The sequence below is a fragment of the Drosophila mojavensis genome, unplaced genomic scaffold, assembly GCF_018153725.1.
Source record: "Drosophila mojavensis isolate 15081-1352.22 unplaced genomic scaffold, ASM1815372v1 contig_16, whole genome shotgun sequence".
Lineage (NCBI taxonomy): Eukaryota > Metazoa > Arthropoda > Insecta > Diptera > Drosophilidae > Drosophila > Drosophila mojavensis.
The window spans coordinates 1,478,331-1,493,369 of NW_025318693.1; the positions used below are offsets into that span (position 1 = coordinate 1,478,331).

General features: G+C 41.0%; 1 protein-coding gene across 1 annotated transcript; it reads right to left on the reverse strand.

The window, feature by feature from the left end:
• Positions 1-11,483: 11,483 nt before the first annotated feature.
• LOC6573758 (probable cytochrome P450 6d5) lies at positions 11,484-13,435 on the reverse strand. The gene is made up of 5 exons (XM_044007384.1): positions 12,866-13,435; positions 12,649-12,801; positions 12,163-12,593; positions 11,858-12,106; positions 11,484-11,792 (listed from the first exon to the last, which is right to left on the reverse strand). The coding sequence occupies exons 1-5, from the start codon at positions 13,396-13,398 to the stop codon at positions 11,632-11,634; spliced, it is 1,527 nt and encodes a 508-aa protein (XP_043863319.1). The 5' UTR covers positions 13,399-13,435; the 3' UTR covers positions 11,484-11,631.
• Positions 13,436-15,039: the final 1,604 nt, after the last annotated feature.

Below are 15,039 nucleotides of genomic sequence, written 5' to 3' on the forward strand. Positions count from 1 at the left end.
GCTAATGGGATCGAGCATGGCCAAATGAGATTCGCATGTGAAAATCGAATGTAATGGCTGATAGGCACTGCTATTGGGTGGGCGGAGCCAGAAGCCATTTGCACAGCGACTGTTTCACCCAAAGCCAAAGTAGTTGACAAAGAAATGCTGATAATTGACAATGCGAGAGCTCTGCTGATTTTCTGCTTATGAAGTAATAATCCAGCCACGTCAACAAATTTGATTGTCAGCATGAAACACTGGCGTCAACCAGCACTTAGACGTCAACAGCCAAGAGCCGTGGCTAGAGTGTGCGGGGCACTGAGCAAAATCACAGTCAGCAATACCCCCAGTCAGTTCGAGTTGAGTGTATAACAAAATCAGTTAGTAAATCCACTCAAATATACGGCGCACATTTCCATAGACACATTGACAGCTGCCCGCATGCCACCGTGCACCACCACAAGCACCACCCTAAACGTCGCGTCAGCGCCCACAGTGGATTGCTGGCCGCCGGCTGCTCATATGAATAGAGTCAGCGGCGCATCGATTTCACTTCATTTGATTTAGACCAGTCAACGAAGCATGGAACAGCGAACACTCCCTGGCTGCCTGGCTGCCTGGCTGCCTGGCTGCCTGACTGACTGGTTGGCTGAGTGACTAGCCGGCTAGCAGGATGGCTGGCTGGATGGCTGGCTGGTAAACTGGTAGACTGATAGATAGTCAACTCAATAACAAGTCGAACATCGCACATGCCGCTGGATGAGGCAAATGTTTGTTGTCGATGCTTCTGATGCTGTGACAAGAGATTTTCAATTTTGCGTACTGACTTAGGCAATGGCTCTAGTGCCCAAAAGCGAAATCCAACAAATATTTCAATAGCGTTCCCTTTGGCTTCTTTAGTTTATGTTGCCGTTGCTTGTTGCTGTCATTCTCAAGCGCCAATGTCGTCGAGTGCTTAATTATTTTTTGCGGTTTTGTGCCCGAATCTGGGCATGAGTGCTGACCGAAATTGCCTGTGCCACCAATGTGCGGATTGGCCAAGCTGCTAATGAAACCCAAGCGAAATTGGATTTTCATGTACATGACAGACAGACATCTAGACATTCGCCCACTTCAGCCAGCCAGTCTGACAGTCGCCCCCAACTGATGGACGGGGCGTGGCAGCACGTGCTTGACTAATCATGCCTAATTGAGCGCATATTCGTAATGCGAGCATATTAATTGTCTTCTAGTGCGTATAAATAAATCAAGAGCCATCTCAAGTACTCCTGGAAGACAAAGAAATATCCCCGAAGGACGCACAACTATGACCCACAGAGCTGCACCAATTTCAACTAAAACATAATCGTTTCCAAGTACTTGAAAAATAAAAATAGAAGCAAAATACAATTAGGGTTTTATCAATAATCTGCCTCTGTGTAGTTAAGATACCTAAAGTAGTATGCTCAAATACCAGCAATAATTGGCTTAAGCGTATTTAATGGCCAACTATGTATTAAGTTCAACCTTCATTCGTGTTCATTAAGAGCTAATGGAGTGGTCAGTGGGGCTCGCTGGGGCAGCCTCCACACAAACTGCAACGGCAACGGCAACGGCAACGGCAACTATAAAATCTTTAGGATTAGATGCAATCAACAATAACAACATCAGGAACAGAAACAGCAGCCAAGGCAAAGCCAGAACAGCTGGGTAAACTTTGCGGAGCACAGTATGTCAATTCTAATTGTCATTACGTATACGTAAAGTGCACAGAAAGACAAACGAGTTAGCTACTGATACCCAATGACAGACAGCAAACTAGAAAACGAATGCGCACAAGCATGGGCAAGGGGAATGAGAATGCGAATGCGAATGCGAATGCGAATGCAACCAGAAAATGAGTCAAAAGTTTTTCGTCCAAAAGAAAAATGAAGGAGCCACACAACTTGGCTGTCGATGAAGACAAATGCAATGGCCAAAAGAACTTTAAGCCAGAGAAATAGCTGCCACGAAAGATCCGAATTCGTAAGTTCTTGGTCGCTATTGTTTTGTCTTCCTAATCTAAATGAAACATCATTTGAATAATGTATATATCACTTGGACTATATAAACTTAACCAGAACGATGTACTATAGAGCTACATAGCTCAATTAATAATAATATTTAAAATTGCTGCAGTTGAATTACTCTGCAAACAATAAAAGATTATATACCATATTTTTTTCGAGTTTCTTTTTTAAGTTTTCTATATACATATAATAATTGATGATAGTTGATTATTCTAAATCGCATGAGCTGTTCTATATTTGAGTATAAAATGTATGAGAACCCTTGGGCAGAGTATTGTATTGTAACAGGGCAAGCTGGTAACAACTGATGGCAACTTCTGCACTTTGTTAACTCAACACAACATATACACCTTCAACAGCAAAAGAAGCAGTAAAACTGACAGTTTTGCCAACCAGCCCCTCTGGTTAGCCAAAGCCAAACAAAACACTAATGAAGGTAGTCGAGGATGGTCAACGCGTAGCCATTCAGTTCTTGAAGCAGTAAGAACGTCTTGAGCTTTGTCTTGCTTTTAGTGTCCATTTTTTCATTTTTGAGGAATTGAAGTAGGTTGGCTAGGCAGAGAGAGAGGCGAGGGCTAGCGGGGGCTAGCGGGAGCTAGGAGTCAGCGAAGACGACGACATACGGCATCGATAAATTACAAAGTTAAACTAAAATTAAATTCTACGCCAAACAATGCATCTTGCTGGGGCCGTCTGTTGCTGCTGTTCCGCTGCTCGGCTGCTCTACAGTTCTCCTGCTCTCCTGCTCGGCTGTTCCGTTTTCGGCTGGATTTAAGCTGCCTGTCAGCCAAGGCTCCGGCTCCTGTCCGGCTCTCTTATATATAGCATTTCCATGCTGGCGACTAATGCAGCTCGGGAGATGGCGACGGCGATGGCGATGGCGATGGCGATGGCAATGGAAATGGCGAAGGAGCCCAGTCCCTATGCCAATGCCATTCATTATGCTGGACATTTTTGCTGGCCATCGGCTTCGCTTCTCCGGTTTCTTCCACTGCTTTTGCTGCTTAGTTGCCAACAGAAACCAATCATTGTGATACTTTCATTAAATTGTTCCAGCTGCTGGCTCTTTGGCTTGCCATCTTCTTGTCTGTCTTCCGTTTATTGATTTAAAATGTAATATACGGAAATGTATTTGCAATGCATTTAACGGAGCTTTCATAATTCGCACGCCTGCGGAATGCAATTTAATTGGTCAATTTTTGCCTTTGTCACTGGCCCTGGCGGGCTCCAATCGCCGCACGCCGTCCTTCTATTGGGTCACCCCGGGTCACGTTCATTATACGGCAAGCATATGCACTGTGGGTGCCCGTAAATTTGATACACTTCTGGCAGCTGATAATTTAAACAAGATATGACCACAAGCATGCCATCACACACAAACAGAAAGAGAGAGAGAGAGAGAGAGAGAGAGAGAGAGAGAGAGAGACAGTAACATAAACTCCCGAATCGCGAATACAAACGCAAGGCCCCGTGACTTTTGGCATATGCAGAGAAACAGTTGCAGGATACAAGGACAAATATACGCTGTTGGCTTTGTTTGTGGCAACTGATACCATAACGTTATCTATTAACCAAAACACCAGGGGCGGGCAACCGTGCCGCGCCCCCGCCAGCTAGCCTTTGCTCTTCGTTTGCCCAGCTACGCTGGGCTTATTTATTCGCTATAATTGCATTTCGATTTCTTGTTTAATTAAATGCGCTCAAACGGTGTGTGAAACACGGAAAGCGTCTTAATTGGAATGCCAATGCCACTGGCTGGCTGCATATTTAAAAATATCGAAAAAACAATGCAGGCAGAAAACGCTGTATAAAGCCAAGCCAAGCCAATGAAAATTGCATTTGTTGCAAACAAATTAAAAATCTAAGAGCAGAGTATGAGCAACGATTCGCCGTTAGATACAAATTATTGTTAGCTATATTTGTATTATATTTCTTATAAATATTAATACGTTTAAGCTTAAGTTGAGCTATAATTTGTGTTAATTATAAGTGAACGAAATTGAATTAAAAAATATTCTTTGATCTCAGCTAATAAGTGATGCAAATGAAACAGAATATGATAATTGTATCAGCTGTCTTTGCGTAAATGATTTAAGATAGACCTAAAAGGGTTCTGTTCAGTACGAGGGAAGTAAGCTGTATTTCGCACAACGCGCGTTTTATTACCTGCTTAGTGACCTCCATTGCGCTTGAAATCGCAGCGTTGTCATTTAACATTTCTGTCCGACAGGTGAGGGCTGTATCATTTGGGCGAAGAAACTGGTGGGGTCTGAGTGGCAAACTCACTCACAAGACTCGCCGAGCAACGTGTCTGTGCAAGCCAGAAAAATCCTTCATGCCGCAGTGGTTTCTATTAATGCGACGCCACCCTCCACATGCTGCGCACTTGCCCCGAGCGACAGCTGCAAATTGCAGCTGTTATAAAGCACAGAATATACAAAGTAAAGAGCATAGGGGGAACAAATATAAATAAGAGCTCTCTCCAGTCGGGTGTGGCCGACTAAATATACTCAGCTGCGCTAATGGAAATTCATATATTAAATCTTAGTGCTCTATTCAATCAATTAATTATTTTAGGAAATTTGTTTGTTTTTTTTTTTTAATTGCAGCACAAGTTAGCCTGCAATTATAATATCAACTAACATAATCAAAACAATGAAAAGCGGAGATTATAATTGATGGTGTCTAAAAATAATAATTGATTTTAAATAATATTATCAATTTTTAATATTATTTTTCGATTATCCTTTCGACACTTGCACGTTAATTTATTGCGGCCAGGGTATTTCGTAAAAACAGAATAGTCCTCCACGAATTTATGTACTGCAAATGGCACTACAAGGCCGCCGAGCAGCACCCTGGCACCTCGCTCAGGCCCAGCCACCTACAGTCGCCTTCGCATTCGCAGTTGGAGTTTTGGGCGCGTTTTCCACTCTTCGCTTGACACTCCGCGGCTAACCTTTTGCAGGCAAAGCGTTTTGCAGAGTCCTTGAGTGGCTTTTTTCGGTTGTCGGCTCTTAAATATGGCAGGAGGACGCGAAAAGGCGCAGCGCATAAGAAGAGGATGGGAGATCGTGCTCGCGACTTTGTACCACAATTTGTGTTGACATCATCAGATTAAAAATTGGGCGCAAAAACAAGCAAAAAATGATTTCTTAGTTGCTACTGTTGCTGTTGTTGTTGTTGTTGTTGTTGTTGTTGTGTTTGTTTGAGCCAGCTCGTGGCCTGGCATTTAACTCGTTTCACTTCATAAATTCACTTTTACGTAATAAGTCGGTTCGGCCCCGCTCTAAGCTCCGCCATTTTTCTTTGCTTTCCTTTCCGTTTTCCATGTGCATGTGTGTGCGTCTGTGTGTGTGTGTGTGTGTGTGTCACTTCCGCAGAGTCGCTCACTTTGCAATTCGCGGCTGGCTGACTGACTCGAGCGTGGGCTGCAGCCCTGCGACTGCTGCGTCCCAGGCAACTAGGCAGCTGGGAGGCTAGGCAGCTAGGCAGCCTTTTCTATCCTTTATTTGAGTTATCATGACACATTTCGCTGAATTCAGTCATTTCTTCTGGGCCAGCTTCTTTCGCCTTACGGCTGTCACTGCGACATGGCGCCAAATAACTGCGTCTGTGTTATGCCACATAAGCACGAATCTCTGTGTGTTCGTCTACGTCTCTGGGTGTGTGTGTGTGTGTGCTATCTTTGTGCGCTTGCATGCGTGGATGGGCGTGCCCACCTTAACAGTTCAACGTGTGCCCTTTCCATCCTAGAGACCAAGGCTGTTTTTGCACTGCTTGGCTGCTTGGTTGCTTGCGCCATTTTAAAGCAATTTTCAAACAAATTTACTGTCATTAACTTAGACAGTTGATGAAATTTATGTCAGACATATCAACATCATGGCGTACCGCCACCGCCTCCCACTAGCGCCAATCACCGGCCTGCGCCTTTGTCTGGCTCACTCGGTCTCTGTGTGTGGCATCCGCATGGGCTTGAGCCCAGTTTGAGTGAATGACTTCAAAAGCAAAAAGACATTAAATTTTGTTTACACAAACTCAACGAATCCAATTTAATTCAATTCTTGTGTGCATACGTGTGTGTGTGTTTGTGTGTATTTGCTTGTGTGTCTGTGTATGATGGTGTCTAAATGTATGTAGTACACACATACAGATGTACACGTATGCTGGCTACATGCAATGCCAACAACAACAAATCGTTTACCACAGTTCACTGACTTACATCATAAAACGTCTCGTTCTCAGTAACTTTACCCATCTCTGCCAACACTTAAGCAACTCGCCCGACCCACATCTCTGCCTCATTATGACTTTCTCTCTCGCCCGCTGGCTGCCTCCCGCCCCCAGTCTCTCCTACTGTCAGTGCTATTCATTTCACTCCTTTCAGACAATCGATCAATTGGGCTGCAGTAATTTGTGGGCACAGGCGCAAAGTGCTCGTCATCTGTCGTGCATATGCCGGCAGCAGCACCAAATAACAAACACAAAACATGGACCTGCACAGCCACAGCCAGTAATCCTTACACATACATATGTGGGGCCTAACAAGTCAGGGAGAGAAGACGATGGAAACGTAACGACCGATGTGTGTGTGCTCTTACCGGCACAATAAAAAACAAATTACTGCAGGCAGAATGCGAAAACTCTTAATTGTTATAATAGTTATATGCATCGATGTTTGTTGTAAATTGAAGATTGAAATTACTTCAAAGCCAGTAGAAGCGCAAAGTTTAAATGCTTTTAGAGTTCTATAAGTTTTCTGCTAAACCTTTTTAACAGTTTTCTGCTAAACCTTTTAACAGGATATGCTAGAAAATAATCCTAAAAATTGCTTAATTATTACTTGATTAATTTTTGTGAATATTATAAAAATATACCTGTTCAAAATATGATAAATTATTGCTATAAATATATTACCAAATGATTTCGTTTTTTTTTTTTTTTTCTTAAAATTTAACTTAAATTAACTTAAAGTTGTCATTAAACGCAATAGAAAACATGTTCCTTAAAGTATAAAAACTTTCATTTAAAAATACATAGACAAAAAATATTATTTTTCATGTAGTTACATTTACAAATATTTGATTTAATCTGAAATTAAATATTATAGCAGAACCTCAACTGTGCTTTCATTTTGAAATTTCATAATTTTAACATTGATTTTTTCTCCCCAACTGTTATAAATATTTGCGCTTGCCAATACGAAATTCAAATAAAATATTCTATTCAATATCATTTCGCATATGTCATGGCATTGTAAAAATACACGCCGTTGGTGGGATTACTAGAGGAATCATTCAGGGCAAATCGTGTGCAAATTTTAATTTTACGAGTGCTCGCGGCACGTACTCAAGTTCGACTTTGTTGCGACGTCTGTCATAAACAGCAGTTTATTCAGCAGTTCAGTGTTGCCAGCATATTTATCTTCTCGTTATGCCAGTGGCTCGACCGAATGGTAGGACTGGAGCGGAGGGACTGCCTCAGCAAATTAAGTGGCCGTTATTTCTCACGCAACTCGTCCACAGCAGCGTATGCCGGAGTAAACAAGCATTGCCTATAAATGGCTTTAGTTCGATGTTCAATGTTCACTGTTTGCCGCTGTTCACCAGAACCAGAACAACATTGGAGTTGGCATTGGCAGGGAGTTTTCGTCATCATAGTAAATGGCGATGCTGTTGGCGTTTGTTAATCCTGTATTGTTTGCCTTATAAATGCGTTAATTTTATGACAAGTTCATTTTATTGGTTTTTCTTGTTTGCTATCGTTGTGTTCTCGCATTGGTTTTTACAAGCCAAACATTAAACGACAAACAGCAGACAACAGAAAACAGACGACAGTCATCAGACAAGACTGAAACAACAAAGCGAAATACTCAATTTGATGGTCTGTTAATTGCTTGTTTTAATTGTTGCCTTTATTCTCAGGCCATGGAAGTGCGTATGTGTATGTGTGTGTGTGCTTGTGTTCTTGTGTGCGTGACAATAACAATAACTTTAAGCATAATCAAGTTCACAATTGAGTCCACATCCTGCATAGTTTATCATGCAGCACGATGTTTTCGATACTGGTTAGAGCAATTAATTTTAATTGAGAATATCTTTAGACTTAAATGAATTATAAACTATTTGCAGCTGAGCAATCAGTCAGCAAATACCTGACAGAATAGACAATTCAACCATAATTGTGTTAAGACACTGTACAAATACAAACCTGTTCTTATGCTTAAATTCTGCTTATCCATTAATTAATTGTCGTAGAGGTCGGCTGGATAACAGTGCAACAATCAACTTTTAATTAACACACAACTATGATATTTTATTGGCCCCTTCGCAGCTCTGACCCGCCCCGCATGCTCACTTGAGTTTTAATGCAATTGGATTAACTGTTGCTGCAGAAGTTAGTGCAAAGTTTTTCATTAGCTAGTGGGGAGCTGCTTATATTGCGTATACGACATGTATGGCACACTGAACATAATTAACAGAAATTCGTCTAATTGGCTTGAGTTCGAATGTCCGTAAGTTTTAACTTTGGATTGGCTGCAACAAGGCTGCCATTAAGCTCACCAATGACCTCATTGCAGATAAAGACATGTGGCGCAAGATTATGACAATCGATTGCGACACCTGTGCTGCGCTTCGCCCCGACAGAGGCCAGCTAGTGGACTCCATTTCACTCCTTTTCCTTGTCTCACTCAGTGGGGCAACACATAACTGCGCAGTCAATCATGCATGTGATGTCGCCGCCAGGCAACAACTCTGGTTCCAGCCCCAGCTACAGTCCCAGCTCTTCTGCCAGCCGCAGCCAGAGCCACAGCTACAGCTACAGTGAGCGACTGCGTTGTCTACTGTCTGGAAATAAGCTCGTTAGTTGCTTGTATTGGCTTTGGCTGCGTCTTGGTGTGATGCGCCCCATCTGCCTCCCATTCCACATTGACTTCGACTTCAACTGCGACTGCGACTACGACTGTTACCCCAGCTAGCTGGAACAGCAAAATATGTGCGCAGTGAATGTACTGATGTGCTTGAGCAGTTGCCTGCAGGCTGCTTGGGCGAACTGCATAAATGTCAGCTTGTTTCCAGTTATCGCACGCTTTTTTTCGAGCTAGCGAAAAGGCAGCCAAGCGTATTTGACAAAGAGGACGCTATCGAATCGTTCGCTACTTTAAATCACAGAGTCTTTAAGCTTATTTCAATATCAAACGAAGCAGACAGAGTTTGAGCTACATTAAGGTATTTGAAGCATATCAATATTGGCACTGAGCAGGCTTAAATATATTTCAATTGTTGTCATTTCATCATTGAATAACTATTAACTATTAACTATTGCTGCTCGCATTGCACTGATGCAGTCACTTGATGCAAACTCCCAATCGACTTGTTTTTTATGGCGTCTTCATTCGAAAAGAATATTAACAATTTTTAAGAAAAAGAAAAGTGATCGGAATATGCAATATTTATATAGATATTAAAATAAAATCAGAAATACGATTAATAAATAAATGCGATGAATAAATAAAATACAAAAATACGATGAATAAAATCATCAGTATTTGACTTATTGAAATTAAATATTTGCTGTTCACTCTATATAGAACTAAAATTTGCGTTCTTCACAAAATTGATCTATAATTATTTGTTAGCTTCCCTACAATATGCTGCTCCAGTTGAGAGCACACATCGATAAGTGTAGATTTAATTCGTCTTGCAGAATCTAGCAGTTTTTCCTCCTTATGTCAGTTGGCATGCACACACTTACATAGCCACACATACACAGCTAGTGACCGGTCCAAGCGGAGGCAACTCCTAACGCAGTCCCCTGGCCCCACTGCTTGCCGCTGTCATCAATCTTCCTTAATAGATGTTCACACAATTGAATTATTACATGTGTCCAAGTGGCTGGCAACTGACTGGTTGCTGCCTCTCGCATTCCCTCTGGTACCTTTGGCTGCTGGAGCCGCTCGAGCTGCTCGCACTTGACATAGCTCATATGCGTTGGCAACTGCCACAGGACGTGCCCCGCATCGCCTCCTGCAGCTGTCGGACTCACTGTTTGCATGTGTCGGACATTAATGTTGTTTGGAATGGAAACGGAACGAAAACAATTTCTGGATATTATGAGGTTCAGTTAGCAGTAAGCTGTCGCCACAGTCATTTAATATTTTCTTATGATTTTCAAACTGCAAATATTTGCTCTATGTGAGAGTGTCATTACATAATAGTCTCATATTTTGTATTGACTGCTTTAAGAATAACTATTGTTTATAGTTTTATTTAGTGGAATATAAATCGAAGTATCTATTTAAAATATGCAACAATATCATATTCATATTTGCATTGCATCTAAATATATTTATTAATCAGTCCAAGAGAAATTTATATACTACATAAAGTAACCTTTTAGCCTTTGTTCTGTAGATTCGCTCAAGGCTATTATGTTCCCTCTGTCAATTAGTTCAAAAATTAGTAGTGCATTACACTACATATATGTTAGGTACGCCTTTTGTTTAACAACCTATTCCCTGAATGCAGCAAGTTTTTAATAAGATGAACGCGAGGTCAGAAACAATGCACCCTGCTCTGTGACTGACACACGCTGGCAGAGCAGACAGACGAGGCAGACGTCAAAAACTTTGAAGGCAATGGGATTAAAAGTTTGTCAACTTGTCAACGACTTGGGCAGCAGAACCAGTCCGAAACTCACTTTTGATCATGAAAGATTCGCTGAGGTAAAAACTGACTTCCTGACGTTGAAGCTTAATATAATGAAGAGAGTTGATTAATATTTAAGCTTAAGCATTAAAATAATAAATAGCAGGTAAGCAAGCTGCAATTGGGAGTGCCCCTAGCTGGTAAATATAAACACAGACATGTGTGAGCTTAGTCATTAAAAGGTGTAAGCTAATAATAATATTGATTCGTATTCCACTCTGTACAGTCAATCATCGCGATGCATCGCCAGTTCAATCACTTCTCTGTTGCATGCTAATTGGCTCACATTTCAACCACAATTTAATCGCATTTCAATTCATTCGTGCACCTGTATAGGGAAACTGTGTACGCTTGGCGCTGATAGCCACGTTTTATGGCCACACATTATAGGTTATAGCTTCTGTATTACTCAACAGATTTTAATTAAATCCAAATCAAATTTTTCATGAACTGCATATTTATTGAATGTGTGGCAATTTAGCTATAATGGTAAACTCTTTCACATATTGGCTATATTTTTAACACTTTTTGTTAATTTTCTATATAAATATATATTGAATATAATGCAAAATGTTGAGCAATTTAGATTTAAAGCTAGAACGAATCTTGATCCGATACATCATCGGAAACAAATTTTCTATTTTCTGAGATCGACGCATTTATTCAGTTTGCTAAGATTTTCTGGTTTGCCATCAATGTCCTCAATAAGTTCAGCGCATAAGTAGGAGATAAGATTAGCTTAGAATTGCATTTATATGTTATCAATGCATTTGCTCAAGTTCGATAAGTACATTGAGTTTATTTTATTTTATTTATTTTTATTTTTTTTTTCATAATTATGGCACTCATATATATTTCAATAGTTTCGTAAGTCATTCACAGCTCTTTGTTGCCTATTGTTTCTTGGATAGTCTCACAGGCACACCCCCTTTAGGGAGCAGAGGAACACCGTGAACTGTGAATTCAATTTCACGTTTCTCCTGGCTCTCTACTTTAAAGTTGGTAAGTATTTTCGTTAGAGCAATCTTCACATTCAGCTTGCCCATTCTAGCCGCTGAAATAAATAAATGCAAAATTAGAATCTTATCTATTCGAATGTTATCTTAATGCGCAGCTTACCTATGCACTGACGCGGTCCAACACCGAAGGGCATGTAAGCGGCAGGTGTGTAGTTTCTGTGCTCCTCGGTGAAGCGTTCCGGCTGGTATCTGAGCGGATCCGGGAAGTATTCCTCGTCACGCTGCATGCCCAGCAGCGAGATGATTATTTCGGTGCCCTTCTTCAGCACCAGGTTGCTGTTCGGCAGAGGATAGTCCTGGTTGCACATGCGATTGAGTATCGGCAGACCGGGATACTTCCGAGTGGTCTCTGTAAGGCGGGCAAAACGATGATGATATCACATTAGATTTGTTCCAGCTACTTACCCATCACGCAGAGCTCCAAGTACTTCATATCCTGTATGCTATCATAGTTAAGTTCTCCGTTGTGCTTAGCCAGTGTTTGGTTTATGTCGTCCAGCAGCTTGGCCAAAACATCCGGATTCTGTGCTAGCTCATATAATGTGAACGCAGTAGCCGAGGCAGTCGTTTCATAGCCGGCTATAAAGAACAAAAACATCTGTGCCACTACGTTGTCCTTGGACAGAGTCTTCACACTATTCACGGTCGCCTGTGCCGACCAGATTCCGTCATCATTGTTAATCTGGCCAGTGTTGCGCAGCTGTAAGAGCAGCTGCATCAAGTCGCGACGTTCCACATTGGTTTTCTCTCTCAGCGTCATCGTGTGGTGCACCAGACTTTGCATCTCTTTCATTCCCGGTGGTCTCCAGCCCAGACGGACGAATAGTTTTTCCAGACTGTAATTCAATGGGATATTTGTCAAGCATTCTATAATGCAAACATTTGCCTTACCCTGGGTATAAGAAAAGTGTGGTTCCACGCAAAATGTTTTCCGCCTTGTTGTCGGTAACCATTTTACTAATTCTGCGCAGCTCGTTTTCGGGTTGCGTGAAGCTGTCCACATCCAAACCAAGTATAGTGGAGGCAATGATATCAATACCATAGCTGAAAGCAATGGGGAAATGAAGGATCTTCATGAAGCTAAGGTAATGCACAAACAGTTGCTTACCATGCCATTAAATTCTTCATATCGATTTCAGTTGCGCCTGACTGCTGTAGATTTTTATTTAAATGGGCCACCATTTTGTCGGCAACATCCTCGGATGTGCTGAACATGGCCTTCAGTTTGCCAGATGTGAAGGAAGGAGACATCTTTGTGCGCATTGTTTTCCAACTCTTGCCCTCCATTGAGAAGAGATTGGCCGATAAGGCATCATGTTTCTCGTCAACGTAAATGCCGCGATCATGGAAGCTGGCAAAGTCCTTGACGAGCATATCGTAGGCCAACTGGGCATCACGCACCAGCAGGGCGGGTCTAAGGGTCAGATAGATGCCTATGAAAGGCTTTTTAGTCGATAAGTACATATCGTAGATGGCCATGCCGAAGGACCGCTTTTTCCTGCGCACCGAGTCCAGAGCTCCAAAAGGTATGCTGCCCCGGTTGCAGGGAAAGCCCTTGCGCTCCCAGAAACTGAAGGTCCACTTGAGATATGTGTACAGCAGTACACCAATAACACCTAACAAATATATTGCAGCACTCATTGTGATAGTGAAACGTACGCCAAGCAGTTTCAACTAAAACTGGCTCTGAAACGAACTGAGACTTTTATATAGTCTCATACGAGTAGCGTCTTATCGTCGATGCTCGTAGCTTGTATCGCCCTTAGCAAACTCTTATCAGTATTTGCCGATGCTTAGATAACAAAAATAAAAACAATGAACTTGAAAATGCTCATTGTGACTTGGCGAAAAAGTTCATTTAAAATAAGTACGCATATATCCACATATATATGGACATATATAGGTTATCATTAGTATGCCTAATACTCAGAAGCCAGCAATTCATGTGATAGAAGCTTGCTCTTTCTCTATAAAGCAAACAACTTTGTTCTACAGTTTGATTGTAAGCATGATGGGACAAAATATACAGAATGCCAAAATCAGCATTAGGAAGCATAAATGTATTATTCGCTGATTACGGCCACGTTATAGAGCATGTTCGTTGATTATTCGCACGACCTAATCAATAATACAGCTTCGAACATGTTCGATCAGTCAAGTATCTTCTCTTTAACAGTAGATGATTTGGTGTAGGTCGCGTCAAATAAACAAAAATCTGTTTCTATAACTAAACAATAAATAAACATTGAAATTTGCTAATTACGTGAAGTAATATTGGGTATATTGATTTCGTTTTAATGCAAATCCAAAAATATTTATATTCTAAGCTGCTATTCATTGATCCCTTTATAAATCATTTATTGGTTATTTCGTCAGTCTAAATATAAAATTTACAAACACAATAAATGTTTAAACAGACAAATATATAAATATATAGAGGAAATAAGTAATACTTAAATAAATAAAACAACATATGTGGAGATATTTGTTTAATGCGGAATAGCAAAAATATACATATTGCATAATTTTATTCGACAATTTTTTATACCCTGAACCCATTGAAAATGGGAAATGAGGGTATAATGGTTTTGTGAAAAGTATGTAACAGGCAGAAGGAATCATCGCAGACCCCATAAAGTATATATATTCTTGATCAGGACGACGAGCTGAGTCGATATAGCCCTGTCCGTCTGTCCGTCTGTCCGTCCGTCCGTCCGTATGAGCAAAAGGATCTCAGAAGATATAAGAGCTAGAGAGCTGAAATTTGGCATGCATACTCGTGTATACCATAGGCAGTACGAGTTTGCTTTATTTTTTCGATAACTCATCCGATAACTTTTTTATCGAGAATAATCGAAAATCGATTTGGTTTTTTCAGCCTAGTTTGAACACTTTTAAACCTGGAGACTTCAAATTTGCGTTGTGTATAAAGTTAATGGACACAAAGATTTTGTAATTTACAGATTTTGGATACCACGCCCCCTTCTCCCCCAATTTGTAAAAAACGCATTTCAAGTACTAGAGACTTGTGCTTTGGAATGTGCACACATTTTAACCATATGATTACGCTCTGAAAGTTTCATTAATGTCATTCATTATGTCTACAAAAGAAATTATTTAACAAATAAATTTTCATAATATTGCCCACAATACAGCCGCTGCTTACTGCGCAGTTAGCAGAGCGCTTATAAGTGCATGTGTATGTATGTGTACATAGAAGAAGTGCACAATGATTAGAATATCAGCTTGGTGGGTTCTCCTAGTCGAGCAGTCTCGACTGGA

What these genes read in the sequence shown, in the direction of transcription:
- LOC6573758 (XM_044007384.1), bottom strand. Translation starts at nt 13,398, where the DNA reads ATGAGTGCTGCAATATATTTGTTAGGTGTTATTGGTGTACTGCTGTAC. An exon ending in ATGAAGAATTTAATGGCATG is followed by an intron (nt 12,802 to 12,865) that starts GTAAGCAACTGT and finishes CATTGCTTTCAG; the next exon opens with CTATGGTATTGATATCATTG. An exon ending in ACACTTTTCTTATACCCAGG is followed by an intron (nt 12,594 to 12,648) that starts GTAAGGCAAATG and finishes ATTGAATTACAG; the next exon opens with TCTGGAAAAACTATTCGTCC.